Source organism: Stegostoma tigrinum, unplaced genomic scaffold (assembly GCF_030684315.1).
Source record: "Stegostoma tigrinum isolate sSteTig4 unplaced genomic scaffold, sSteTig4.hap1 scaffold_73, whole genome shotgun sequence".
Classification (NCBI taxonomy): domain Eukaryota; kingdom Metazoa; phylum Chordata; class Chondrichthyes; order Orectolobiformes; family Stegostomatidae; genus Stegostoma; species Stegostoma tigrinum.
The window spans coordinates 1,750,523-1,776,935 of record NW_026728674.1 but is presented as its reverse complement, the minus strand read 5'-3'; the positions used below and the strand labels follow the sequence as shown (position 1 = coordinate 1,776,935).

At 43.7% G+C, this 26,413-nt stretch overlaps 1 protein-coding gene across 3 annotated transcripts in view; it reads left to right on the top strand.

Moving 5' to 3' along the window:
- The window catches only part of LOC132209232 (uncharacterized), a 45,607-nt gene extending 22,525 nt beyond the window's left edge, over positions 1-23,082 (top strand). The window contains exons 3-6 of one of the 3 annotated variants that reach the window (XM_059644346.1): positions 594-621; positions 11,032-11,138; positions 11,561-11,730; positions 21,770-23,082. In XM_059644346.1, coding sequence (XP_059500329.1) covers positions 21,804-22,724 — 921 coding nt within the window. In that variant the 5' untranslated portion in view covers positions 594-621; positions 11,032-11,138; positions 11,561-11,730; positions 21,770-21,803 and the 3' untranslated portion in view covers positions 22,725-23,082. Of the gene's footprint in view, positions 1-593; positions 622-11,031; positions 11,139-11,560; positions 11,731-19,516; positions 20,945-21,769 lie in introns of those variants that run through there. The other 2 variants (XR_009445321.1, XM_059644345.1) reach the window with 2 other exon arrangements.
- Positions 23,083-26,413: the final 3,331 nt, after the last annotated feature.

Sequence of the window (26,413 nt, the reverse complement as noted above, 5' to 3'; positions counted from 1 at the left end):
AGTGGTGCTAACCACTCAGCCACTGTGCTGTGGCATTTAGGTCCTGCAAAATGAGTACAAGAACTAGAATGATGAATATTCAACCTTTCGCACAAAAAGTTGGTCAGAGCTAGGACCCATACTAATCACTGTAACACTGTTTCTGAGACAACAAGGTGGAGAGCTGGATGGACACAGCAGGACAAGCAGCATCAGAGGAGTAGGAAAGCTGATGTTTCTGAAGAAGGGTCTAGGCCCGAAACGTCAGCTTTCCTACTCCTCTGATGCTGCTTGGCCTGCTGTGTTCATCCAGTTGTACACCTCGTTAACTCCGATTCTCCAGCATGTGCAGTTCCTGCTATCTCTCCAGAACACTGTTTTTGTTTTGTTCACAGTAGTGACAGAACACAGTTTGAGAGAAAATAATGCAGCCATATACACAACATTGATGAAAGATACTTTCTCATTTCCAAATGTTAAGGAAAGCGTTGTATGAAAATTATATTCTGTCACAGAATTTGGACACACTCTGGTTTCATCCTGTGTTAGCTAAAACGTATGCCATGTTTTTCAACCTTTGATTTCTCAGCATTTCTTCTTCTTTTGTAATGTAGTGCTGGAGGGAAACCATAATCCCAGATTGTAAGTGCTTTGAGCTTCAACATTGTCTGAGAACCCCCTCACTGTCTCTGAATACCCAAACTGATCAATAATAATCATCCTAATTGTCTGTCTTGACCTTACTGCAGCATTGCTTATTGTGTCACTGGCGGGTGACAGATCACATTGACATTTCACATCATGAAAGTAGCTGCATGAATATTTGTATTCTTGGTTCTACATTAGTGAGTTTTTGTTGCAATGTTTTGGTCTGGAAGTAAGAGGCATCTCAAAGAATGTGCTATCTGTGCTTTTGTGGAATCTGCTTTTGTGCTTTGACTTTGGGTTAAGCAATGTAACATGTCCTTGCTGATTTTCCATATTTAATTCAATTAGAATTTCATTGACTCTAGGTTTTACTCTTGAAATATGATCAATGAGCAGAAGGCTATTCAGTCCATTGAGTCTGCCACTCAATGAGATCATAAAATACTGATATTCATCGATACCACTTTCCTGCCGTTTCCCTATAGCGTTTGATTCTCATACTGTTAAAAATACTCCAGTCTGAGCGTCTTAACTTTTGTACATCCCTCTGCAGGCAGTCTGGCAGTCTCATCACTTGTCTTCCATACCTATTTTTGTGTTTTCTGTAAGCTCGGTAATAGTACATTCACTTTCATCACTATGTCATTAATATTTATTCGCAACAAGAATGGCCGTGGCATTGATCCGTATGGCAGTTCACTGTTTACAGCTTGCCGACCTGGAAATGACTCCCCCTGTACCAAATGTCTGTTCTCTATTATTTGGTCAATCCCCTATCCATGTTAATATATTTCCCCAAAACTATGTGGTCTTATTAAAAGTCTTATCTGCTTGAAGTGTGATTATTTTTACAAATACCTTTTTGAATGTTACACCCTTTTATTTGTACTACTTGTAATCTCCTCATGGAATTCTTATAAATCTGTCATGCACAATTTCCTGTTTATCAAGCCGTAGTGACTGTGATTGTATTATGTATTTTAAGTGCTCTGCAATTACATCTTTTCTGATAGGCTGTTGCATTTTCCAATAACAGACATTAAGCTAACTGGCCAGTAGTTATCTTTTTTGTCTCCTTTCCTTTCTAAAATAAAGGTACTAGTCATAGAATCCCTGCAGCATGAGAGCAGGCCACTTGGCCCATTGTGTCCAAACTGACTCTCGGAAGAGCATGGCACCCAGATTCAACCAGCTGCCCAGCCCCTGCAACCTTGCATTTCCCATGGCTAACCCACCTAATCTGTGCATGTTTGGATTGTGGGAAGAGACCAGAGCAGCTGGAAGAAACCCACACAGACACGGGGATAAGGTGCAGATTCCTCACAGAAAGTCACCTGTGGATGGGATTGAATCCAGGTCCCTGCCACTGTGAAACAGCATGCTACCCACTGAGCCACCATACTGCCCTGTGGGGCACTGGGACTTTTTGAAAAGCCAAGGATACTGGAGAGATTGTGATCAGTGCATCAACTATCACTATAGCTATTACTTTTAATATCCTAGGATGCAGCACTTCGGGCCCAGGGGACCTAATGGTCTTTAACCCAGTTAGTTTCCCTCATATCTTTTCTTTAGGGATAGTTGTTGTTTTATATCCTGTCCTATCATTTGCCCTTTGATTATGCAGGAATTTTGGAACACTGTCAGTGTCTTTTACTGTGACTGTATTCATTTGTGGGACATGTGTGTCACTGCCTGGCCAGTATTTCTTGCCCATCCTGAGTTGCCTCTTGAGAAGGTGATGGTGAGCTGCCTTCTTGAACCACTGCATTCTTCCTGCTGTGGGTTGACCCACAGCGCTATTAGGGAGGGAATTCCGGGATTTTGAGGGGAAGGAATGGCAATGTATTTCCAAGTCAAGATGGTGAGGGACTTGGAGGCGGTGGTGTTCCCATATGTCTGCTGCCCTTGTCCTTCTGGATGGAAGTGGTCTTGGGTTTAGAAGGTCCTGTCTGAGGAGCGTTGGTGAATTTCTGCAGTGCATCTTGTAGTTAGTACCCACCGCTGCTACTGAGCATTGCAGATGGAGGGAGTGGATACTTGTAGATGTTGTACTGGCTGCTTTGTCCTGGATGGTGTCAAGCTTCTTGAGTGTTGTTGGAGCTGCACTCATCCAGGCAAGTGGGGGAGTGTTCCATCGCACTCCTGACTTGTGCCTTTTAGATGGCGGACAGGCTTTGAGGAGTCAGGGGGTGAGTTATTTGATGTGATATTCCCAGCATCTGGCCTCCTCATGTGGCCACTATCTTAATGTGATGACCAGTTGAGTTTCTGGTCAATGGTAACGCCCAGCTGAGAGTGAGGGATTCATTGATGGTAACACTATTGAATGTCAAGAGATGGTCAGAGCCTGGCATTTGTGTGGCGCAAATGTCACTTGGTACTTGTCAACCCAAGCCTGGATATTGTCCGGATCTTGTTGCATGTGAACTTGGACTGCTTCAGTGTCTGAGAAGTCAAATGGTGCTGAACATGGTGCAAACATCAGCGAACATCCCCACTTCTGACCTTATGATGGCGGGAAGGTCATTGATGAAGTAGCCGAAGATGGTTGGGCCGAGGACACTACCCTGAGGAACTCCTGCAGAGATCTTCTGGAGCTGAAATGATTGACTGCCAGCAACCACAACCACCTTCCCATGTGTCAGGTATAACTCCAACCACCGGTGAGTTTGCCTGTGAAACCCATTGATTCCCATTTTGCTAGGGCACCTTGATGCCACACTCGGTCAGATGCAGCCTTGATGTGAAGGGTTGTCGCTCTCACTTCAGCTCTGGAATTCAGCTCTTTTGTCCACGTTTGAACCAAGGCTGTGATGGGGTCAGGAGCTGAGTGGCCACGGCAGAACCCAAACTGGGCGTAACTGAGGAGGTTATTTCTGAGCAGGTGCTGCCTGATAGCACTGTTGATGACACCTTCCATCACTTTACTGATGATTGAGAGTCGACTAATGGAGCAGTAATTGGCTGGCCTGGTTTTGTCCTGCTTTTTCTGTACAGGACATACTTGGGCAATTTTCTACATTGTCGGGTAGATACCAGTGTTGAAACAAACTAGAACAGCTTGGCTCGGGCAGCAGCAAGTTCTGGAGCACAAATCTTCAGTACTGTTGCTGGAATGTTGCCAGGGCCCATAGCCTTTGCGGTATCCAGTGTCCCTAACCGTTTCTTGATATCACATGGAGTGAATTGAATTGACAGAAGACTGGTATCTGCAATAGTGGGGATCACTGGAGGAGGCCGAGTTTGATCACCCATTCAGCGCTTGTGGCTAAAGATTTCTGCAAATGCTTCAGCCTTATGTTTTGCACTGATGTGCTTGGTTCTTCCATCGTTGAGGATGGGGACATTTGTGGTGCCTCCTCCTCCTCCTCCAGTGAGTTGTTTAATTGTCCATTGCCATTCATGACTGGATGTGGCAGGGCTGCAGAACTTAGATCAGATCCATGGTGAGATTGATTAGCTCTGCCTATCACTTGCTGCTTTCGCTATTTGGCATGCAAGTAGTCCTGTTTGGTGGCTTCACCAAGTTGATTCCTCATCTTCAGGTAAGCCTGGTGCTGCTCCTGGCATGCCCTCCTGCACTCTCCATTAAACCAGGATTGATGGTAACGGTTGAGTGAGGGACATACTGAGCCACGAAGGTTGTAGATTGTGCTAGAGTTCAATTCTGCTGCTGTTGATGGCCCACAGCACCTCATGGATGCCCAGCCTTGTGTTGCTAGATCTATGTGAAGTCTGTCCCATTTACTGCAGTGATAGTGCCACACACATGATGGAGGTTGTTCTCAATGTGACGGCGGGACGTTGTTCCACAAGGACTGTGCGATGGTCAGTCTTACTGATACTGACATGGACAGATGCAACTGCAGCTGGCAGATTAGTAAGGATGAGGTCAAGTATGTTTTTACCTCTTGTTGGCTCCCTCACCACGTGCCGCAAACCCAGTCTGGCAGCTGTGTCCTTTAGGATCTGACCAGCTCGATCAGTAGCACTGGTGCTGAGCTACTCTTAGCAGTGGATATTGAAATCCCCAACCCAGAATACATTTTGTGCCCTTGCCATCCTCAGTGCTTCCTCTAAGTGTTGTTCAACATTGCAGAGTACTGATTCAGCAGCTGAGGGAGGACGGTACGTGGTAATCGGCAAGAGCTTTCCTTGGCCATGTTTAACTTGAAGCCATGAGGCTTCATGGGGTCCAGAGTCAATGCTGAGGCGTCCTAGAGCAGCACTGTCCTGACTGCACACCACTGTGCCACCACCTCTGCTGGGTCTGTCCTGCCGGTGAGAGAGGACATATCCAGGGATGGTGATGGTGGAGTCTGGGACATTGTGTGAAAGATATTATGACTGTGTCAGACTGTTGATTAACTAATCTGTGAGACAGTTCTCCCAATTTTGGCACTAACCCCCAGATGTTAGTGAGGAGGACTTTGCATGGTCGACAGGGCAGTTTCTGCCATTGTCTTTTCTGGTGCCTAGGTCAATGCTGTGTGATTTATCCAGTTTTATTTCTTTGAGTCAGTTGAGAGTCAAGCTCATTGCTGTGGTCTGGAGCCATATGTGGGCCAGACCAGGTGAGGTTGGCAGATTTCCTCCCTTGAAGGACATTAGTGACAATGGATTCATGGTGATCGGTAGATTCTTAAGTCCAGACTTCTTTTTAAAATTAAACTTCCACCATCGAACCCAGGTCCCCAGAACATTTTCTGGGTTTCTGGATTAATAGGTTAATGATAATACCAGTAGGCCTTGAGGACTCATGCAAAGAATTTATTTAACTCTTCAGCCATTTCCTGGTTCCCCAATATTATTTCTCCAACCTCATTCTCTTAGGGGCTTGTATTAACTTTGGTCTGTCCTCCTTTCTATATATTTAACAAAGTTCCAGTTGCCTGTCCTGATATTATTTGCAAGTCCATCCTCAAAGTTTACCTAATCCCCTTCTTTTTTTGGTTGTTTTCTGCCTTTTAAGAATTTCTCGATCCTCTGGCTTGTGATTAATCTTTGCAACATTATATCTATTCTTTCTTTCCATTTGATAAAAGGATCCCTTTGCCTTGTCATGTAGGATAATACGATACAATGTTTTATTTGTCTTTTCTTGCAATACAGAGTTTTTATAGAACATTACAGCATAGTACAGGCCCTTCGGACCTTGATGTTGTGCCGACCTGTCATACCGATCCATAGCCCATCTAACCTACACTATTCCATGTGCGTCCATATGCTTGTCCAATGACGACTTAAATGCTCCTAAAGTTGGCGAATCTACCACCGTTGCAGGCAAAGCGTTCCATTCCCTTACTACTCTCTGAGTAAAGAAACTACCTCTGACATCTGTCCTATATCTTTCACCCCTCAATTTAAAGCTGTGCCCCCTCGTGCTCGCTGTCACCATCCTAGGAAAAAGGCTCTCCCTATCCACCCTATCTAACCCTCTGATTATTTGATATGTTTCAATTAAGTCACCTCTCAACCTTCTTCTCTCTAATGAAAACAGCCTCAAGTCCCTCAGCCTTTCCTCGTAAGACCTTCCCTCCATACCACGCAACCTCCTCGTAAATCTCCTCTGCACCCTTTCCAAAGCTTCCACATCCTTCTTATAATGCGGTGACCAGAAATGTACACAATACTCCAAGTGCGGCCACACCAGAGTTTTGTACAGCTTCACCATAACCTCTTGGTTCCGGAACTCGATCCCTCTATTAATAAAAGCTAAAACACTGTACGCCTTCTTAACAGCCCTGTCAACCTGGGTGGCAACTTTCAAGGATCTGTGTATATGGACACCGAGATCTCTCTGCCCATCTACACTGCTAAGAATCTTAGCATTAGCCCTGTACTTTGCCTTCCGGTTACTCCTACCAAAGTGCATCACCTCACACTTGTCTGCATTAAACTCCATTTGCCACCTCTCAGCCCAGCTCTGCAGCTTATCTATGTCTCTCTGCAACCTACAGCATCCTTCATCACTATCCACAACTCCACCGACCTTAGTGTCATCTGCAAATTTACTAACCCATCCTTCTACGCCCTCATCCAGGTCATTTCTAAAAATGACAAACAGCAGTGGACCCAACACCGACCCTTGCGGTACACCACTCGTAACTGGTCTCCAGGATGAACATTTCCCATCAACTACCACCTTCTGTCTTCTTTCAGCAAGCCAATTTCCAATCCAAACTGCTATATCTCCCACAATTCCCTTCCTCCACATTTTGTACAATAGCCTATCGTGGGGAACCTTATCGAACCTTGCCGAAATCCATATACACCACATCAAACGGTTTACTCTCATCTACCTGTTTGGTCACCTTCTCAAAGAACTCAATAAGGTTTCTGAGGCACAACCTTCCCTTCATAAAATCACATGATACACCAACTTTGGATGCTTGTATGCTTGCTTGTTTGCTGATCAAAATTAAATAAGTGAAACAATTGTACTGAGGTCACCAATCAGCCAGCACATGACCCTTCCTGTGCATTGGCTGCATGGTTACAAGGAGGAAGAATGAAGTGTCTGGTTCAGCTCAGTGAGACAGAAGCTGTATATTTTGGAAGTTTTGGATTTGACCTTTGAACAGGACAGTTCCATTTATGTATCTAAGTTATATTTATTCACTGTTTCACAGTGGAAGGACACAGTGGAAGGATGGCAAAATGGTCAACTCAAGGATGAATCTTGGGGATGTTTACTAATAATTGCACAGTGTTTAGCATCAACAGGAAGATGTCGATAATACTCGGGCTTGGACTGATGAGTGCCAAATAATGTTTGCGCCACAGAGGTGCCAGGCAATGATCATCTCTAACAAGAGAGAATCTCACCATCTTCCTTTGTTGAGTTTCAACACTGAAATTCTGTTATCAACTTCATGGGTGTTACTACTGACTTGAACCTGCATGAGATAAGCCATATAAATACTGTGGCTACAAGAGCACGTCTGGGAATCATGTGGTTAGTATCTCCTCTCCTTTCTCCCCAAAGCTTGTCCATCTCTGACAAGGCAAAGTTGGGAGTGTGATGGAATATGATTGCCTGGATGCCGCAGCTCCAGTCACACTCAAGAAGCTTGATGCCATCCATGCTTGATTGGCACCATTTCCATCACCTCAACATTGATGTTTGTCTACTGCTGATAGACAATGGGGGCATTGTGTACCATCTACAAAATGCACTGCAATAACTCATCTGACAGCAGTTCCCACTAGAAAAACAAGGGTAGTTCACCTGTATTGGGTACGTGTGACTACAATAAATCAAATAAATCAGATCAAATGCTGGGCCAGAATCCTGGCCATCCCTATCTATCAGCCTTGTGCAGGGTATCTATCCCAGATGAACACTTGCGGTCCATGAAGTTAGTTCAGTGCCTTTGCAACAGTGATAATGTGTGACCAATGTATACTGGCCTTGCGCAGGACCAACATAGAGCCATACAAATGATATAAACCAGAAGGGAGCCATTCAGCCATCTTTGTCCATGCTGACCCATAGACATCTGATGCCTTTTTTAATCCCAAATTGTTACAAACGTACATGGACCTGCAGCACTTAAAGTGCAGATCCAGGTACTTCTTAAAAGGGTTTAGAATCTCTTAGTCCACCACCAATTCAGGCAGCAAATTCCTGACACCCATCACCCTCTGCATAAAACGGATTTTCCCACATCCCCTCTAACCCTTCTGCCACTTAGCTTGACTCTGTAACTGCTGATTTTTGAATTCTCTGCCAAGGGAAGCAGCTTCCTCCTGTCTACACTAACTCTACCCTATCGCTGCCCTTCACTGTTTTGTATACCTCAATCATGTCATCCCTCAGACTTTTTGGTTCCAAGGAAAACAGCCTCATATTTACAATTCTCCAGCTTTGGCAATATTTGAGTAAATCTTTTCTGCACTGTCTCCAGAGTTATTATATACTTCCTGGATTGTGATGAACACAACTGCACACACTACTCCAGTTGTGGCATCATCAGTATCCTGTACAGTTTTATCATGATGTCCTTACTTTGGTAATCTACACTTTTCCCAATGAGGCAAAGCATTCCCTGTGCCTTCGTCAGAACATTACTGACCTGTAGTGCTACCTTTAGGAACCTGTTCACTTCCATGCTTAGATCCCCCACTTCATCTACCCCTCTCAGTATGTTCCTATTTATTGTGTATTCCCTTTATGTCCTCATGAAAAGCAATGCATCACACTTGTCAGAGTTGTGCTCCATCTGTCGCTTTCCTGCCTTCTCCGCCAACCCATCGAATATCATTTTGGAACTTGGAGCTATCCTCTGTCCTATCCACCTTACATCCAATTTTTCAGTTGTCTGCCAATTTACCAATTGTGCCCCCCATGTTCAAGTCTGAATCGTTCATCTATAAAATAAATTAAAGGGGCCCCAAAATCAAGCCCTGTGAAACACCAATGGAAATTGCTTTCCGTTCAGAAGCACAGCCATGAACAATTACCCTTGTTTCCTGCCACTAAGCCGATTAGTCAACACATTACTCCGTATCCCATGACCCATGAGCTTTCACTTTTTTGCACTTCTCAGGTGGGACGTTATCATTTGCTTTGCTAAAATCCATGTCGACAAATTCATTGCGCAACCCTCATCGATCCTCCTTGCCACTTTCTTAAAGAATTCAACTAAATTTGTAAGTAATGACCTTACCTTGACAAAGCCGTGCTGACTATCCATGACTAGTCCATGCCTTTCTCAGTTAGTTTATTTGATCTCTCAGATCGATTTTAAAATTTTCCCACCACTAACATAAGACAAGCAGGCTTTTAATTGTTTGGCATTTCCTTCGTACCCTTTATAAACAATGGAACCACATTTATATTCCTTCTCTAATTGATTTAAAACAAAATTTGCCCTGAGGATGATTAGTTTAGTCTTGCATGTGCTGGTGCTACCCTCCTAATGGAGGAAGGGGGACTTTTCATCCAAATTCCCTACTTGTTTCCTTTGTTTTAATTTTCTTTTCTTGTAAATATTTCACCCAGTTCCCTTTTAAGTGAAGCACTAGATTTTGCTTGAATAGTCACTTGCAGTAAAAGCATTCCCTATTCCATTATATGGAAACTTTTCCTCTAACTTTCCCATCATTGTTGTGTGAACAAATCCTGGCCTGAATCACAAGAAACAAACTGTGTCTCTTCAGAATTTTTTTTTGTTTGTTAGGGGTCTTACCTCATGAAAAAACAAAAATCAAGCTCTGTTTTTCTGAAACTGGAACAGCAACATTAGAAGCTGCAAGTTCTTCAGTATGTTTGGGAGATCTAGAGTGAATTGTCCCGGTAACCAGATGTTCCACAACATGGTTCTGTACTAGTGACCATTGGCCTTGAGATTGGTCTCATCTGTCCAGTATTGGAGAATCAGCCTTTGCCTGCTAGAATAGACCAATCATAAAGTCACCAATTGTAAGAGATGCAGTGTTTACCTTCCCTGCATTTGACCTTACTATTGAAATTTTTTTTACAATTATGTGGCTTCTGTCAGATGCTAGTAACTATTTGGAGCCACAGGTGAGAGCTGGTGAAGGTGAGGATGAACCCAGCATGAGCTGCTCAAAAAAAAAGTGAATCAAACAATTTTTTTTGCCCTCTCTCTTAGTCACTCCAAATCCTCTTGAAGCATCTTTGTACCTTCCTCTCAATTCTCATTTCCAACCAGTGATGTGATTTGTCAGTCACGGTGTTTTTCTGTAAATATGCCCATCTTCATCCTTTGTCCCCATCCACAGATTAGCACATTTAATATGAAGAACATAATATGAAAAACATATAGACCACATCAGATGAATTTCCCTCTTCAACACTTCTGATATCTGATAAATAGAGGCCTTCTAGAACATAGAACATAGAACAGTACAGCACAGAACAGGCCCTTCAGCCCACAATGTTGTGCCGACCATTGATCCTCATGGATGCACCCTCAAATTTCTGTGACCATATGCATGTCCAGCAGTCTCTTAAATGACCCCAATGACCTTGCTTCCACAACTGCTGCTGGCAACGCATTCCATGCTCTCACAACTCTCTGCGTAAAGAACCTGCCTCTGACATCCCCTCTATACTTTCCACCAACCAGCTTAAAACTATGACCCCTCGTGCTAGCCATTTCTGCCCTGGGATGCTAGCCATTTCTGCCCTGGGAATTAACATGTTGTGTCAGCATTGCTTGACTGATGCTTAAGGTTGCGGTGGTAATTAGTCTTTCTGCATTAAATATACTTTCAATATTAGAAACTTAAGTGATTGACTACTTCATTGGAACCTAATACAATTATCAGTGTTCTTTTTTTTGACAGTGCTGATTGATTGGATTTATTAAATGGAAATGTACAGTGTTGCTTTCAAATGGTGATAATTTCTCAATGGAATTTCACGTGCAGGCACTCAGACATGAACTAATGGATAAGGAGGAGACAATCAGAACTGCTTTGGATTCAGCCCATAGAAGGGCCAGAGGAGTCGCGCTGACACCTTCATGTTTAAACAGGTCAGCCACTTAATCTATTGCAGGAACAACCACTTTTCTGCAGAACACTTGGCTTTATAGAGCAGTAAGAGATTAGAAATAAAGTAATGCTAAACTGGAGAGTGAGAAATAATGCAGGGACTCGTATGTTATTTAAAGAAACATGTTACAGCGCATGACAGAAGATTCTGTGACAGTTATTTAGAATTGTATGTTGTGGGAACAATTGAAAATGTTTCCACTCACCTAGTGATTGTGGTAACTTCAAATTATTAGAAAATTTATAGATCAGCATCTTGAAATATGTTTTTTTTTCATTTTCACAAAACGTTACATGACTTTACGTTCTGCAATGTGTTCTTAATTACCATATTCAAAAGCAAAAAGCATGTGTTTACTGTCCTACCATATTTTGGTGATGTATTGATGTGTCTCATTTTCAGAGGACACTTTTCTGCGTGCCACTAGATGTATATCAGCCATACCAAAATGCTGCCTTTGCCTGAGACAGGGAAGATGAAATGACTTTGGGGAAATGGAGAATCATTCATGAATCCAGTTACTTTCTGATCTGACAGCTTTGTGGCATCTGAATGGATAACAATTTGATCTGGTAATCTCAATTGATAGAGTGCAAATGTGTAGTGATGCATTTTGGGAGCTCTGGTAAGTGAAAGATGTTCACAATGACTAGTAGATCCCTAGAGAGCACTGAGAAACAAAGGGACCTTGATGTCCAAAAGCAAGAGTTCATGCCCTCTGCTTCTGGCCTTTCAGGCAATGTTGGATCCAACACTCCACTGAGCCTTAGATCCCATGAGCTCTTGTTTTGTTGACCAGTCTGCTATCACTGACCTTATCAAAAACATATAGACCACATCAGATGAATTTCCCTCTTCAACACTTCTGATATCTCCTCAATAAAAATTAGATAAAATTTGCAAACCATGGCATTACCTCAACAAAGCCATGCTGACTATCCCCGAACATTCCATGTTTCTCCAAGTGCAGCGACATTTTGTCCCTTAAAATTCTTTCTGATAACTTCCCTACCACCAAGGTTAGACTGGCTTGTAACTTCTGGATCTGTCCTTTCTTCTTTTATATAAAAGTATGAGCGGTCCTCTGGCACCTTAGCTGTGGCCAGAAATGACTTGAAAAATCTTTGCCAGGACCTTTGATATCTCCTCCCCTGCTTCATAAAGTCATGCAGTATAGAAACAGGCTCACTTGATCAACATCAATGCCAACTAACAAACATCAAACTACTGATCCCATTTACCTGCACTGAGTCATTACCTACCATACCCTGGCCCTTTAAATGCTCATCTGTTGCTTCTTTAATATTGCAAGCGTATCTGCCTTCTCCACCTTGTCAGGCAGCATATTACATGTTTGTATCACTTATGGTGAAAACACTTGCCTCAGATCCCCTCTAAATAGCTGACAGTTCACCTGAAATCTATGCCCCCGACTTAAACTCGTCTACTGGTTCTCACAATCAATCTATGCCTCCTCATAATTTTGTATACGTCGATCAGATTTCCCCTCAGCCTCCTCTGCTGCATGGAAAACGCACTTAGCCTACCAGTTTCTCCTCATAAAACTTGCATTCAATCACAAAACAACACCCTGAAACATATACTATCAACCAACCTGGCCAACATCTCTGTCTCCGGCTTGCTACAGTGTTCCAGTGAAGCCCAGCACAAGCAGACAGAACAACACCTCATTTTCTACTTGGGGACCTGACAGCCCTCCAGACTTAATATTGAGTTCTGCAATTTTAGGGCCTAAACTCTCCCATATCGCAGCGCCCCCACCCCACACACCAGGCTTTGTTACCACGCAGCCTGCCACTACACACTCCCTGTTGTTAGTGACTAACAGTCCCCATTGACAACTTCCCAGCCTGATCGTTAGCAACTCCTTTATCTGTCCACCTGTCTTTCTCTCTCTTTGGGCTCTATCCTATTGTTTACTCCCTCCCCACCCTCCTCCCTATTTTCGGCATAGAAACTGATGTTTTCCCAGCCACCATCAGTTCTGAGGAAGGGTCACCGGACTGGAAATGTAAACTCTGTTTTTACCTCCAACATATGTTGCCACACCTGCTGAGCTTTTCCAGCAACTTTGTTTTTGTTCGTTGTTTACAGCATCCGCAGTTCTTGTGGTTTTTATCACTAAACCTGTCAGACTCATCAATGCTCTCTAATGCTCCAACTTGTTGCTCAAATTGCTCCAATAAGAGGCACCTGCTGTACACATGGTCATGCAGACCAGCAGGAGCACTCAGCATTTGACATGTAGCGTAGGATGCACCAATCATGGGTCAGATCTTAATTCCAGGCATACCTTAACTCAACAGAACACGGATCTTTGCTTTTAATTTACTCATTCTCCTACTTAATTGTAGGGGACAAAAACCAGTGTTCACTCTCAGGTCTCTGCTGGTATGCCTGCTTTTCAGGGAGAGCCTTATCTCACCCACTCCTCTCAATAACATTCTCTGACTGTCACTGGGCCAACCCTCCGCTCTCAGTAACACTGTCTGCCCGTCACAGGGCCCTCACCCCCTCCTCTCAGTAATACTGCCCGTCACAGGGCCCTCGCCCCCTCCTCTCAGTAATACTGCCCGTCACAGGGCCCTCGCCCCCCTCCTCTCAGTAACACTGCCCGTCACAGGGACCTTACCCGCTCCACTCAGTAACACTGCCCGTCACAGGGACCTTACCCGCTCCTCTCAGTAACACTGCCTGTCACAGGGCCCTCACCCGCTCCTTTCAGTAACACTGCCCGTCACAGGGACCTTACCCGCTCCTCTCAGTAACACTGCCTGTCACAGGGCCCTCACCCGCTCCTTTCAATAACACTGCCCGTCACAGGGACCTTACCTGCTCCTCTCAGTAACACTGCCCATCACAGGGACCTTACCTCTCCTCTCAGTAACACTGCCCGTCACAGGGACCTTACCCGCTCCTCTCAGTAACACTGCCCGTCACAGGGACCTTACCCGCTCCTCTCAGTAACACTGCCTGTCACAGGGCCCTCACCCGCTCCTTTCAGTAACACTGCCCGTCACAGGGACCTTACCTGCTCCTCTCAGTAACACTGCCTGTCACAGGGCCCTCACCCGCTCCTCTCAGTAACACTGCCTGTCACAGGGCCCTCACCCGCTCCTTTCAATAACACTGCCCGTCACAGAGACCTTACCTGCTCCTCTCAGTAACACTGCCCATCACAGGGACCTTACCGCTCCTCTCAGTAACACTGACTGATTGGAAAGGGCGCTCACCCACTCCTCTCAGTAACATCCCCTGACTGTCACTGGGCCCTCACCCGCTCCTCTCAGTAACACTGCCCGTCACAGCGCCCTCACCCACTCCTCTAAGTAACACAACTGTCACAGAGCCCTCACCCACTCCTCTCAGTAACACTGCCTGTCACAGGGCCCTCACCCGTGCATCTCAGTAATACTGCCTGTCACAGAGCCCTCACCCACTCCTCTCCGTAACATTGACTGCCTGTCACAGGGCCCTCACCCTCTCCTCTCAGTAACATTGACTGACAGTACAGGGCCCTCACCCCCCCCTCCTCTCATTAACACTACCTGTCACAGACCCCTCACCCGCTGCTCGCAGTAACACTGACTGACTGTCACAGGGCGCTCACCCCCTTCCTCAGTAACACTGTCCGTCACAGGGCCCTCACCCACTCCTCTCAGTAATACTGTCTGCCACAGGGCCCTCACCTGCTCCTCTCCGTTACACTGACTGACTGTCACAGGGCCCTCACCCCCTCCTCTCTTTAACACAGTCCGCCACCGTGCCCTCACCCCCTCCTTTCAGTAACACTGCCAGTCACAGGATCCTCACCCGCTCCTCTCAGTAACATTGACTGACTGCACAGGGCCCTCACCCCCTCCTCTCAGTAACACTGACTGCCTGTCACAGGGTGCTCACCCGTTGCCCTCAGTAACACTGACAGACTGTCACAGGGCCCTCAGCCGCTCCTCTCAGTAACACTGCCCATCATAGGGCCGTCACCCGCTCCTCTCAGTAACACTGCCCGTCACAGGGACCTTAGCCGTTCCTCTGAGTAAGACTGCCTGTCGCAGGGCCCTCACCCACTCCTCTCAGTAACACGGCCCGTCACAGGGCCCTCAACTGCTCCTCTTGGTAACTCTGACTATCTCCCGGCCCTAAACCCCTCCTCTCAGAATCACTGACTGACTGTCACAGGCCTCTCACTCCCTCCTCTCAGTAACACTGCCTGTCACAGAGCCCTCATCCGCTGTTCTGAGTGACACTGGCTGACTGTCACAGTGCCCTTACCTTGCCCACTTATCTGAATTAGAGACAATATCAATGTGGTTGCTTTATCAAGAACAAATGCGGAGAGAAATTAATGTCACAATCAAAGTGAACTTGATTAGTAAGAGAATGTGATGGAATGTCTATTTATTTAATATAAGTATGTTATGACTGATTTTATGACCTGAAGTCACAGCCGTATTCAATCAGCTTCCCTGTCTATATTTGCAACTCATTGATATAAAGTATTTAGTGACGTTCAAAATTGATCCCAATGTTTCCTAATCAGATTTTTTGAAAAGCCAGTGCCAGACTTTGTGAATAACAATACCTGACACCAGGTTTATAGCTAAAACAAAAGATTTTACAGTTTATGAACAATATAGTATCTTTTTTTAAAAAAGTTAAGCAAAAAGGTATTCTGACGAACGCCTATGACTTAAACATCATCTTCTTTGATTCTAGCCCCAATTCTAGCAAAGACAGAAAGACACACAAACAGATATAATTAAGGAATGTATCAAAGGGAAAAAACTAAATCAAGTGTAACTGGCCAGTTTACTTAACCAGACTGCATGATCTTTAAAATGGAAAGAACTGTGGATGCTGTAAATCAGGAACAAAAACAAAGCTGCTGGAAAAGCTCAGCAGGTCCAGCAGCATCTGTGAAGGAAAAAAAGAAGTAAGATTTCAGATCTGTCAACCCTTCTTCTGATCAGCTCTGAGGAAGGGCCACCAGATCTGACATCGTACCTCTTTTTTGCCTTCACAGATGTTTTCAGACCTGCTGAGCTTTTCCAGAAATTTTGTTTTTGTCCATCATCTAAATTCTCACAGTCAGATGAGATTGTATGTTAAGTTAAAATCTGAACAATCTACAGATGCTGTAAATCAGAAACAAAAACAGAAGTTGCTGTAAAAAACCAGCAGATCTGGCAGCATCTATGGAGAGAAAACAGAGTTAACATTTTGGGTCGTATTACCCTTCCTCAGAATTCCTTATTTCTAAGTGTCACAGGATCTGAAATGTTAATTCTAACTTCTGTCCATAGATGCTGCCAGACTCGCTGAGCATTTCCAGTAATTTCTGAGCTTCTGTCTTGGTTTCTGAAAACATTGAGCTGTGCAAATACCTTTCAGTAGGCTTTGGGGGATATTTAATTATTACTTGTAACAGAGGACCTCTTAACTTAGAATAAGTTGATAATGGGAGGACAACCAGTTGGCAATCAAACGTCTGTCCTGTAGCTTTTGCAGGGACAATCCTTCTGATTTAAAGACAGTTCAATATTGGTTTCTCTTTGCTAGTGACTCATCAACAGAGTTTTCTTGGAAGAAGAATTGACCTGCAATTAACCTCCAGACCTAGCCTCATAAACAAATATCAAATTGTTTCTTCTTTTTTCACATAAGCTGCTGCTCACAGTCCAAAGGTCACTCTCAGCTCACAGTTCACAGCTCCAAACCAAAAATGATAATGAACTTAAGTACTAGGAGGAGTAAGACAATTCAGCTCCTCGAGCCCCGCTGTTTGATATGATTGTGGTTGATCTTATCTCTGCTGCAACTTTAGTTTCCTACCTGCTCTCCATAATTCTTGAACCCATTATGAACTCAAAAATCGTTCTATCTCCTCTTCAAATTTGCTCAATGTCACAGCCCTCCAATGCCTTCTTAGGGAGTGAATTCCAGAGATTCATGACCCTTCCGGTGTAGAAATTTTTCATCATCCCTTTAAACCTTCTCTCCCTATGCTAAAACTATGACCTCTTGCTCTATTGCCCACATGAGGAACCATCCTTTCCACGTCAACTTTATCAATCTGCTTGAACATATTATATCCCTCAATTAGATCCCTTCTCATTGTTCTGAACACCTGAGAATGTAGGCCGAAACTACTCTGTCTGTCTTAAGACGCATTCTCGTCTCTGGAATCATCCTGGTGAACCTCCACTGGACTGCCTCCAATACAATGACACCTCTCCTTAAGTAAGGAGACCAGAACTGTACACAGGGCTCCAGGTGTGGACTCACTAATGCCTTGCATAGTTGCAGCAATCTTCTTTTGTATTTGTATACTCTCTTTCTTGAGCAATAAATGCCAAAATTCCATTTCCCTGCCTTAATACCTGCTGTACCTGCTTACTGAGTTTCTGTGATTCATAAAACTAAAAAAAATGAAGGTTTCAATGCTGTTAAAATGAAATCCATCCAAGTAAAATTAAAAGAATGATAAGAGGACATTAATAGAAAATGAAAACATTTTTCTCTCTCTGGAGAGCAATATTGAACAGGCTTCACATAACAATGTTATTTGTGAGCTTGGATTCTATACTGGAGGAATGCTGCGCAAGTTTTAAGTTTGAATTGTACACCTATACCGTGTGTAGTGAGAAGGACAAGACGTGGGTTTTAATCTAATAATTTTCTGTGTTCTTCTGTTATAAATATACATAGGCATCCGCTTGTGAGCATTTTCAGTAATTGAATACCACAGTAAAGAGAATGAAAATTTATCTCACCCTGGAATCTGAATTGTCCAGTATCACCATCAACTGGGATCATAACACTTGTCATTTCAAAGGCCAAACCTGATATTACCACTCGATTCCTCAACTAAAATGGAATTTGATTCATTCAATTGTCATACATGAATGACCTTGATAGAGTGTTGTAAATTATAAAGTGAAACAAAATAGCCCTTCACCATTTTTCTTGTAAAGCAAATCCATCATATTTGATTGTTGTAGTGGTATAAAACACTAGTAAGTCACACATTGCAAAGTCCTCCTGAATGTGAGCCAGACATTTACATAGATCTGTGGTTAACCTCAAGAGGCAACCCAATCTTGTATTTGTTTCCTTTTTAGGCCACTTTTCTGACAACAAAGACTTCACCAGTCTCCTTAAACAGCTGAGATCAGACTAATTACAAAGCTCTATTTTGTCCATAACCTACCCTTGATCAATGCTAAAGAAGATAGACTAGCATTTAAATAAAATTGTATTTATAGAGTCATAGAGTGATACAACACGAAACAGACCTTTCAGTCCAATTAGTCCATGCTGACCATAATCCCAAACTAAAGTAGTCCTGCCTGCCTCCTGCGCTCGGCCATATCCCTCCATTCATGTACTTACCTGGATGTCTTTTAAAAAGTGAAACTGTACCCGCATCCACCAATTCTACTGGAAGTTCATTCCACATATGAACAATCCTCTGTATAAAAATATTGCCCCTCATTTCCTTTTTAAATCTTTTTCCTCTCATCTTAAAACAATGCCCCATAATTTTGAAATCCTCCACAGTAGGGAAAAGACATTTGGCGTTCACCTTATCTAGATCCCTCATTATTTTATAAACATTCATCGGGTGACCCCGAAACCTCCTAAGATCCAGTGAAAAAAGCCCCAGTCTATTCTCACCTTAAATCTCAAAACCTCCATTTCTGGCAACATCCTGGTAATTCTTTTCTGAACCCTCTCCAGCTTAATAATATCCTTCCTTGAACACCGACCAGAATTGGACACAACAGTGTAGAAGAGGCCTCACCAATATCCTGTACAACTTCAACATGGCATTCCAACTCTTCTCCTCAAAGGTCTGAGTCATGAAACACCTTCTTAACTACCGAAAGAACTACAGATGCTGTAAATCACGAACAAAAACAAAGTTGCTGTCAAATCTCAGGAAGTCTGGCAGCTTCTTTGAAGGAAAAAACAAAGTTAACGTTTCAGGTCCGGTGACCTTTCCTCAAAACTGGCATTTCCCCTCTTTGCTGTGCACTGTACCACTGATTTTGGTATCATCTGCAAACTTAATAACCAGGCCTTCTATATTCTCATCTAAATCATTTGTATAAACGACAACCAAAAGCAGACCCAGCAATGATCCCTGTGGAACACCGCTGGCAACAGGCCTCCAGTATGGAAAACTTCCTTGCATCACCACTCTCCATCTCCTGCCTTTTATCCAATTTTGTTTAGTTTCTACTTAATTAATATTCCAGTAATAAACATCCCTGATGATCTGCGGAACGGTCACCGCACCCGAAACGTTAACGCTGTTTTTGTTTTCCGTCACAGATGTTGCCAGACCCGGTGAGCTATTCCAGCAACTTTGTTTTCGTTCCTGATGAGCTGCGACTTTGTACTTGACTGATTTCCAACATCAAAAGTTCTAAAGGTTGGAAGAGATTGGTTTACCTTGACTTCCTAGCTTGAAAATGTGCCTTTTATGCAAAGAAACTGTACTCTGGGACAGTGGTTTTGCAGATTTACCTGCAGGTCCAGCTGTGAATCGGAGTTGAAGTAGTTGCAAGCACTGATGAATAGGCAGCTATTTAGCCTCTGGATGGAATCCTGTGGAAGCGACGAGGGTCTAGGTCATTGACTCGAGAACTGATGAGGGAACGGCTTGCCCCAACCAGCTTCCCTTCAGGGGAGCGCCAGCCTCAGGTCGCTCCCCTCAAGGGGTACGTCATCCTGACCTTGCTCCTCTCATGCGTAGGCAGCTACATCTTTCTCCCCTCTGGCACATAATAGACCGGCGGCAAACCTGGTGGGATGCCACTTTCCATGAGCAGTTGGCTAACCAGAACCCAGCAGGTGTAGTAAGCAGCAGTGTCACTTGGGAGGTGATGATCTCTGTTACCATTGGCAACCAACCTACGATTATTGCTCGATCTCAGGCCAGGATTGAGTGAAACACCATTAGCACGCCACTTCCCCTTCTTGATGTTGCACATTGAATGCCTTTGAAAGCCTGTTACATTTCTTAATGGTGACACCCCTGCCCACTGTTGAGTCAATACCAGTTGTTGTGGGATGATGTATGTGTACGTCAGTTGCTCAATTGGGGACTTTAACTCGCAATGAAGTTGGGAAGTTATGCACAAGTCTTCTCACCATGGATTTAATCTGGCTCTAAGCAGAATTGTAGGTGGTGCCATCCTTCCACCTGATTAAATGTCCTCTATTTTCAAACTTGCCACAAGGGAAAGTACAAAATCCCGCTGTTTTTGTTATCAATTCATGGTTTTTAATTTTGCAATCAGTGTCGTAAGCAGCAGATTAGTTCAGTCCTTGTGAAATTGAAGGCAATGCAACACTTTAATTGGTCACTTTTTAACATGGTAGGTTCTCAGACTGAGGAAATGGTGAATGTTGTTGATCTTTAATGCAATATGATGGAGGAGAGAAAAATCTGGACTACAGAGCCCACAGGAAGAAAATTATAATCTGTCAGTGCTGCCTCCATGAGAACAATGCCAAGTAAATACCCGTCCCCATATCGAACAATAGAAGTTTCCTGCATATCAGAACATACCCATTGAGTGGGGAACTGATGAATAATGCAGGAGCACCATCGGATTGAAATACTTTTATTCTAAGAATTTCAGAACATGCTGGGATTTTTATAGCAAGCAATACTTGTGATGGAATATTCTTTTAATGTCAAAATGCTGCAACAGTTTGGAAGAACCAATATTAAATGGATATTATTGCAGATAATATATGTGAATTAAATAAAATTGTTTGCTTAAAGTATTTTGTAATTCAAATTGAATGTCGCATTTTTGTATCTTTGTTGTCTTCTGTTTCTACTTTTTCTTATTTTTATAGAGCAGGTATTGTCCTGGTCACTTGTAATGCTGCCAATTCAAGATTAACTACATGGATGGTCTCTATCAGTTGCTTAATCCCCGATGTCAGATTGCAATCCTGAATCCAAGATTGTCACTTCATCTTTCAATTCTGTGTATAATCAAAGTCTGAGATCAACAGCTTTCATTTTACTATCTGGAAGTCAATCAGTGCAGATTTTGTTTGTAAACCAGCGTTCTGTATGTAAAACTGCTTCGTTTAATTAGATTAGTTAGTTAAGATTCATGTTAATGAAATGAATCATAACTAAGCTTCATCTCTTCCTCATTCTGAACACATGGTATGTCACGCAATGGCAATTCACTTTTGCATTGGTGCCGGTTCAAACCATGTGTATTCCAACTACAGATTGATACAGATGAAATTGTACCATTTCCTTTTTAGTACCATTCTCACCATACAGTGTTTCTGTTCATTACGTTTCTGTGTACAGTTCTGAACCAGTCCCCTTGCCCCTGAGCTTGCCAAATGTCTCAATGTTGTCGTGACATTGTCAAAGAATTCATTTCTTGGTAGATTCAGAGATAAATTAATGTAAACTAGTATGTGTTAATGCCTCTGCTGTAATTGGGCGAAACACTCAGGCCATTGTCTTAATTTTTCTCTCTTGTATTTATATTGAAATGTTGACCATGCCATTTGCTCCACTTACTGGAATTGGACTTGTTACAGAAGTGCTGAACGTCAACTTGCCAAATACAATTGAATGAAAAGTATGAGGCCAATCAGTCTCTTGAAACACTTTCTCTATGCAATCAACATAACAACATTCATTGACAATGAAAAATTACGTACGTGCTTAAGAAGATTAGATTTGAAACAGAGATTTGTGAATATGAATGGAGCTATATATGTCCCCATCTCAGGCACCCACCTCAAGTTCACCTGGACTATCTACAACACCTCTGTCACCTTCCTGGACCTCTCTGTCTCCATCTCAGGTAACCACCCAGAAACCGATATCCATTTCAAGCCCACCGACTCCCACAGCTACCTAGAATACACCACCTCCCACCCACCTTCCTGCAAAAATTCCATCCCCTATTCCCAATTCCTTCACCTCCGCCTCATCTGCTCCCAGGATGAGGCATTCCATTCCCGTACACGTCAGATGTCCTCGTTTTTCAACGACCGCAACCCCCCACCCCCCACCCAACCACACACAGTGGTCAAGAACCATGTCTCCCACATTTCCTGCAACTCATCCCTCACACCCCATCCCCGCAATAAGCACCAAAAGAGAACCCCCTCATCCTCTCATACCACCCTACCAACCCCTGGATACAACGCATCATCCTCCAACACTTCCACCATCTGCAATCTGACCTCACCACCAAAGACATTTTTCCATCCCCACCCTTGTCTACTTTCTGGAGAGACCACTCTCTCCATGACTCCCTTGTTGGCTCCACGCTTCCCTCCAACCCCACCACACCCGACATTTTCCCTGCAACTGCAGGAAGTGCTACACGTGCCCCCATACCTCCTCCCTCACCCCCATCCCAGGCCCCAAGAAGACTTTCCACATCAAGCAGATGTTCAACTGCACATCTACCAATGTGGTATACTGCATCCGCTGTACCCGTTGTGGACTCCTCAACATCGGGGAAACCAAGGAGAGACTTAAGTGTTCTGCAAAGCAGTCCCTATGCTCGGTTCACAACAAACAACTGCACCTCCCAGTCGCGAACAATTTCAACTTCCCCTCCTATTCCTTCAACGACATGTCCATCCTGGGCCTCCTGCAGTGCCACAACAATGCCACCCGAAGGTTGCAGCAACAGCAACTCATATTCTGCTTGGGAACCCTGCAGCCCAATAATATCAATGTGGATTTCACAAGCTTCAAAATCTCCCCTCCCCCTACTGCATCCCAAAACAAGCCCAGCTCGTCCCCGCCTCCCTCACCTGTTCTTTCTCTCACCTATCCCCTCCTCCCACCTCAAACCACACCCCCATTTCCTTCCTACTAACCTCGCCCCTTGACCTGTCCGTCCTCCCTGAACTGTCCTATCCCCTCCCTACCACCCCACCCACACTCACCTCTACTAGCTCCACCTCTTCAACTTGTCTGTCTCCTCTCCAACTATCTTCCCCTCTATCCATCTTCGATCCACCTCCCCCACTCTCCCTATTTATTTCAGAATCCTCTCCCCCTAACCCTTTTCTGATGAGGGGTCTCGGCCCAACATGTAAGCTTTTGTGCTCCTAAGATGCTGCTTGGCCTGCTGCGTTCATCCAGTTGCACACTTTGTTATCTCTATATCACGTAACAACCTCATTGAGTGAGTTCTAGAGCGAATTGTGCAGGGTAGACTTCGGGTTTATCATTCTAACTTGCCAGTCCTGAAAGATGAAACTTGGTTTGTGTTGGATGTTTGTTTTAATAGCTATGAAAGATATCCTGAAAGGATATGTCAAATCTTTTGTTGAGAATTTTACCCATTTAGTCACTCTAATCTTTTTCCTTTTTTAAAGTTTCCTTGGTAGTCATAAATTTCAAATATCTGCACAATTTTATTTGGCTTTGTATTGGTTCTCTGAGATTCTCTGTTAATGGCTCCGTGACCTGCTAGCTCATTACAGAATTTATCATTGATGTGCCTGTAACAAAATCTTTAGTCTTGTACTATATATTCCCAATTTCAGGATAAAGTCCAGAGAGACCTTTTAAAGGAAAGGGGTTTCGAAAGAAAACTTCAGTTCCATCGATCAAAGTCATGAATAGTTGATAAATTATTTGCATTTCATATTTCCAGAACCTAACCCGGAAGAGAGAGCCCAGAGAATTGCCAAAGCTGTCCTCAAACAGTCAATAGAAGTGAAGGAAAATTGGGAGCAATTGAAAACCCATGCAAGCAACTGGCAGAAACAGGTGGAAAAGGCATTGGAGAAACTTCAAGAACTGCAGAAAGCTCTGGATGATCTTGAGGCTCGTGATAACAGCTGAGGGGGTCCACACTGATTGGCAACCTGTGGGTGACCTGCTTATTGACTCATTGCAGGATCACATTGATAAAACCAGACTAAGTGCAATTACATTACACTTCACTTATGAACAGATGTAGCCGCAATGTTGTATCGAGACGATCAGTAATATGAGTACTTTAGTAATATTGATTGAATGGTTGTTAACTTAATTTGAAAATTAAAACTTAGTTGAGCATGCCTTCTGATGATATCACATCGGTAATATTAGTATAATTGAGGATTCTATTAGTCAGTGACATCAGCTGAGTTATCTGCTTGTTGCCATGTTATCAGGATTAAAGGTAAAGTCTTAGCACGCCATTTGGCCACTCCTTAGAGAGAGACAACTGGTTATGATTTAACCTGAAGATCACCATGCCTCGGGCAAGTAGAGGGGTTGAGGCAAAGATCCTTTGTGGTAAGCTCACTGGTGTGGCAATTGAGCCCTCTCTGCAGGGCATCACTTTGCATCACAAACCAACCGTTCAGCCAACTGAATTTGAATGGAGTTTAGGATTGTAGAGTAATCCATGCAATTGTATTTTTTTGAATGAATGTTTCTAACTGGGACTCTCTCACTGGCAAACTTTTTAAAAGCCAGCTCAGCCATACAGGTTAGATAAGTTCCTGATCTCAGCTGAATTTTTTGATCTGGGGTGGGTCAGCGTTAGGAGTTCAGTGATTGGAATGAATTCTCATTAAATTAGCGAGAGGGATACTACACGTGAATAGACCGATGTTTTGAAAAGAGGATGAGATACGAGCAAAAGTTTAATTGATGGAGAAGACCAGCCACAATCATCATCAACGGTGGAGCAGGCTTGAGCAGCCATGCAACATTGTGCTGCCGCTATTTGACTTGCTCCGTGAAGAGGAAGGAAAAGGGTCAAAGTTTCAAAAATGCTGAAGACCACATCATTCTACAACCTCAAAATTTGATTGTGTTCAGCATATTATCAGTACTGGTACCCCTCTTTCCTGGTCTATCATCTCAGCAGCTCTACTCTGCCCAAAAGCTGGTTACCAGTGACATTTTTGAAGGCTCTTCCCAAGTCTGAAAATCATTTTTGTTACGTAGAATCAGAGTTGGCGTGTGGAAGGAGGTCTTCTGGCATATCATAGCTCTTTGAAATAACTCCCCAATTCATCCCTGTCTGCTGTGCAATGTCTTCAACCACTTTATATCTCTTTAATGGAGGCAAAGTTTTGAAGGCATCTGAAAGGAGTATTAACGATCCCAGAATACAACTGAGCCTTATTAAGTTCTTAGTTCTGATGATCAAGAGCTTGATCAAAGAGGATTGTTTTAAAAAGTGCCTTAAAAGAGGAAAGGTACAGCGGCTAAGAGGTGGAGGAAGTCTCTTGTTGGGTTTGACGCCTACACAATTAAATGTTTGACAACCAGTCGTGGGCCATTTAAAATCAAGAGTGGGCAAGAGGACATAATTAGACGAGTGCAGATATCCTGAAGTATGGTTGGACTGGTGGAGATTACCAAAATAGCGATAGGCGTAGCCAAGGAACGATGTGTAAACAAAAATGAGAATTTAATAAAATTACTGTTAATAGTATCAGTGAGTTAGAAAGTACAGAGAATAGGATTTGTTTCAAGATGAGACTCAGGCAGTGGAGTTTTAGATGGCCTCATAACACTCTTGGTCACCTGAAGAGAGTTATTATCTGACACTCCACTCAGGCCAATTCTATGATCTTTTGATCTTTCTGCTTATAAATTGTGTGTCTGTGTGGTCACCTCACTAACTGCACCTGGTGAAGGTGGCTGCACTCCAAAAGCTTGTGTGATTTCAAATGAACCAGTTGGACTACAAGCTGGTGTCATGTGACTTCTGACTTCAAACAGTTATAGAATATGTTTTCAATCCTACCTTGACTTGATAATAAGACATCTTCCTAAAATTTATAAAATGAGAAGTATGTCTAACCCTGAGCCTTAGAGTGTTTTAGATGCCATGGGCAAATGTGGGACTCCAGCAGGGAATGCATTGGAATTAGAGATAATGGGAACTGCAGATGCTGGAGATTCCAAGATAATAAAATGTGAGGCTGGATGAACACAGCAGGCCAAGCAGCATCTCAGGAGCACAAAAGCTGACGTTTCGGGCCTAGACCCTTCATCAGAGAGGGGGATGGGGGGAGGGAACTGGAATAAATAGGGAGAGAGGGGGAGGCGGACCGAGGATGGAGAGTCAAGAAGATAGGTGGAGAGGGGATAGGTCAGTCCAGGGAAGACGGACAGGTCAAGGAGGTGGGATGAGGTTAGTAGGTAGCTGGGGGTGCGGCTTGGGGTGGGAGGAAGGGATGGGTGAGAGGAAGAACCGGTTAGGG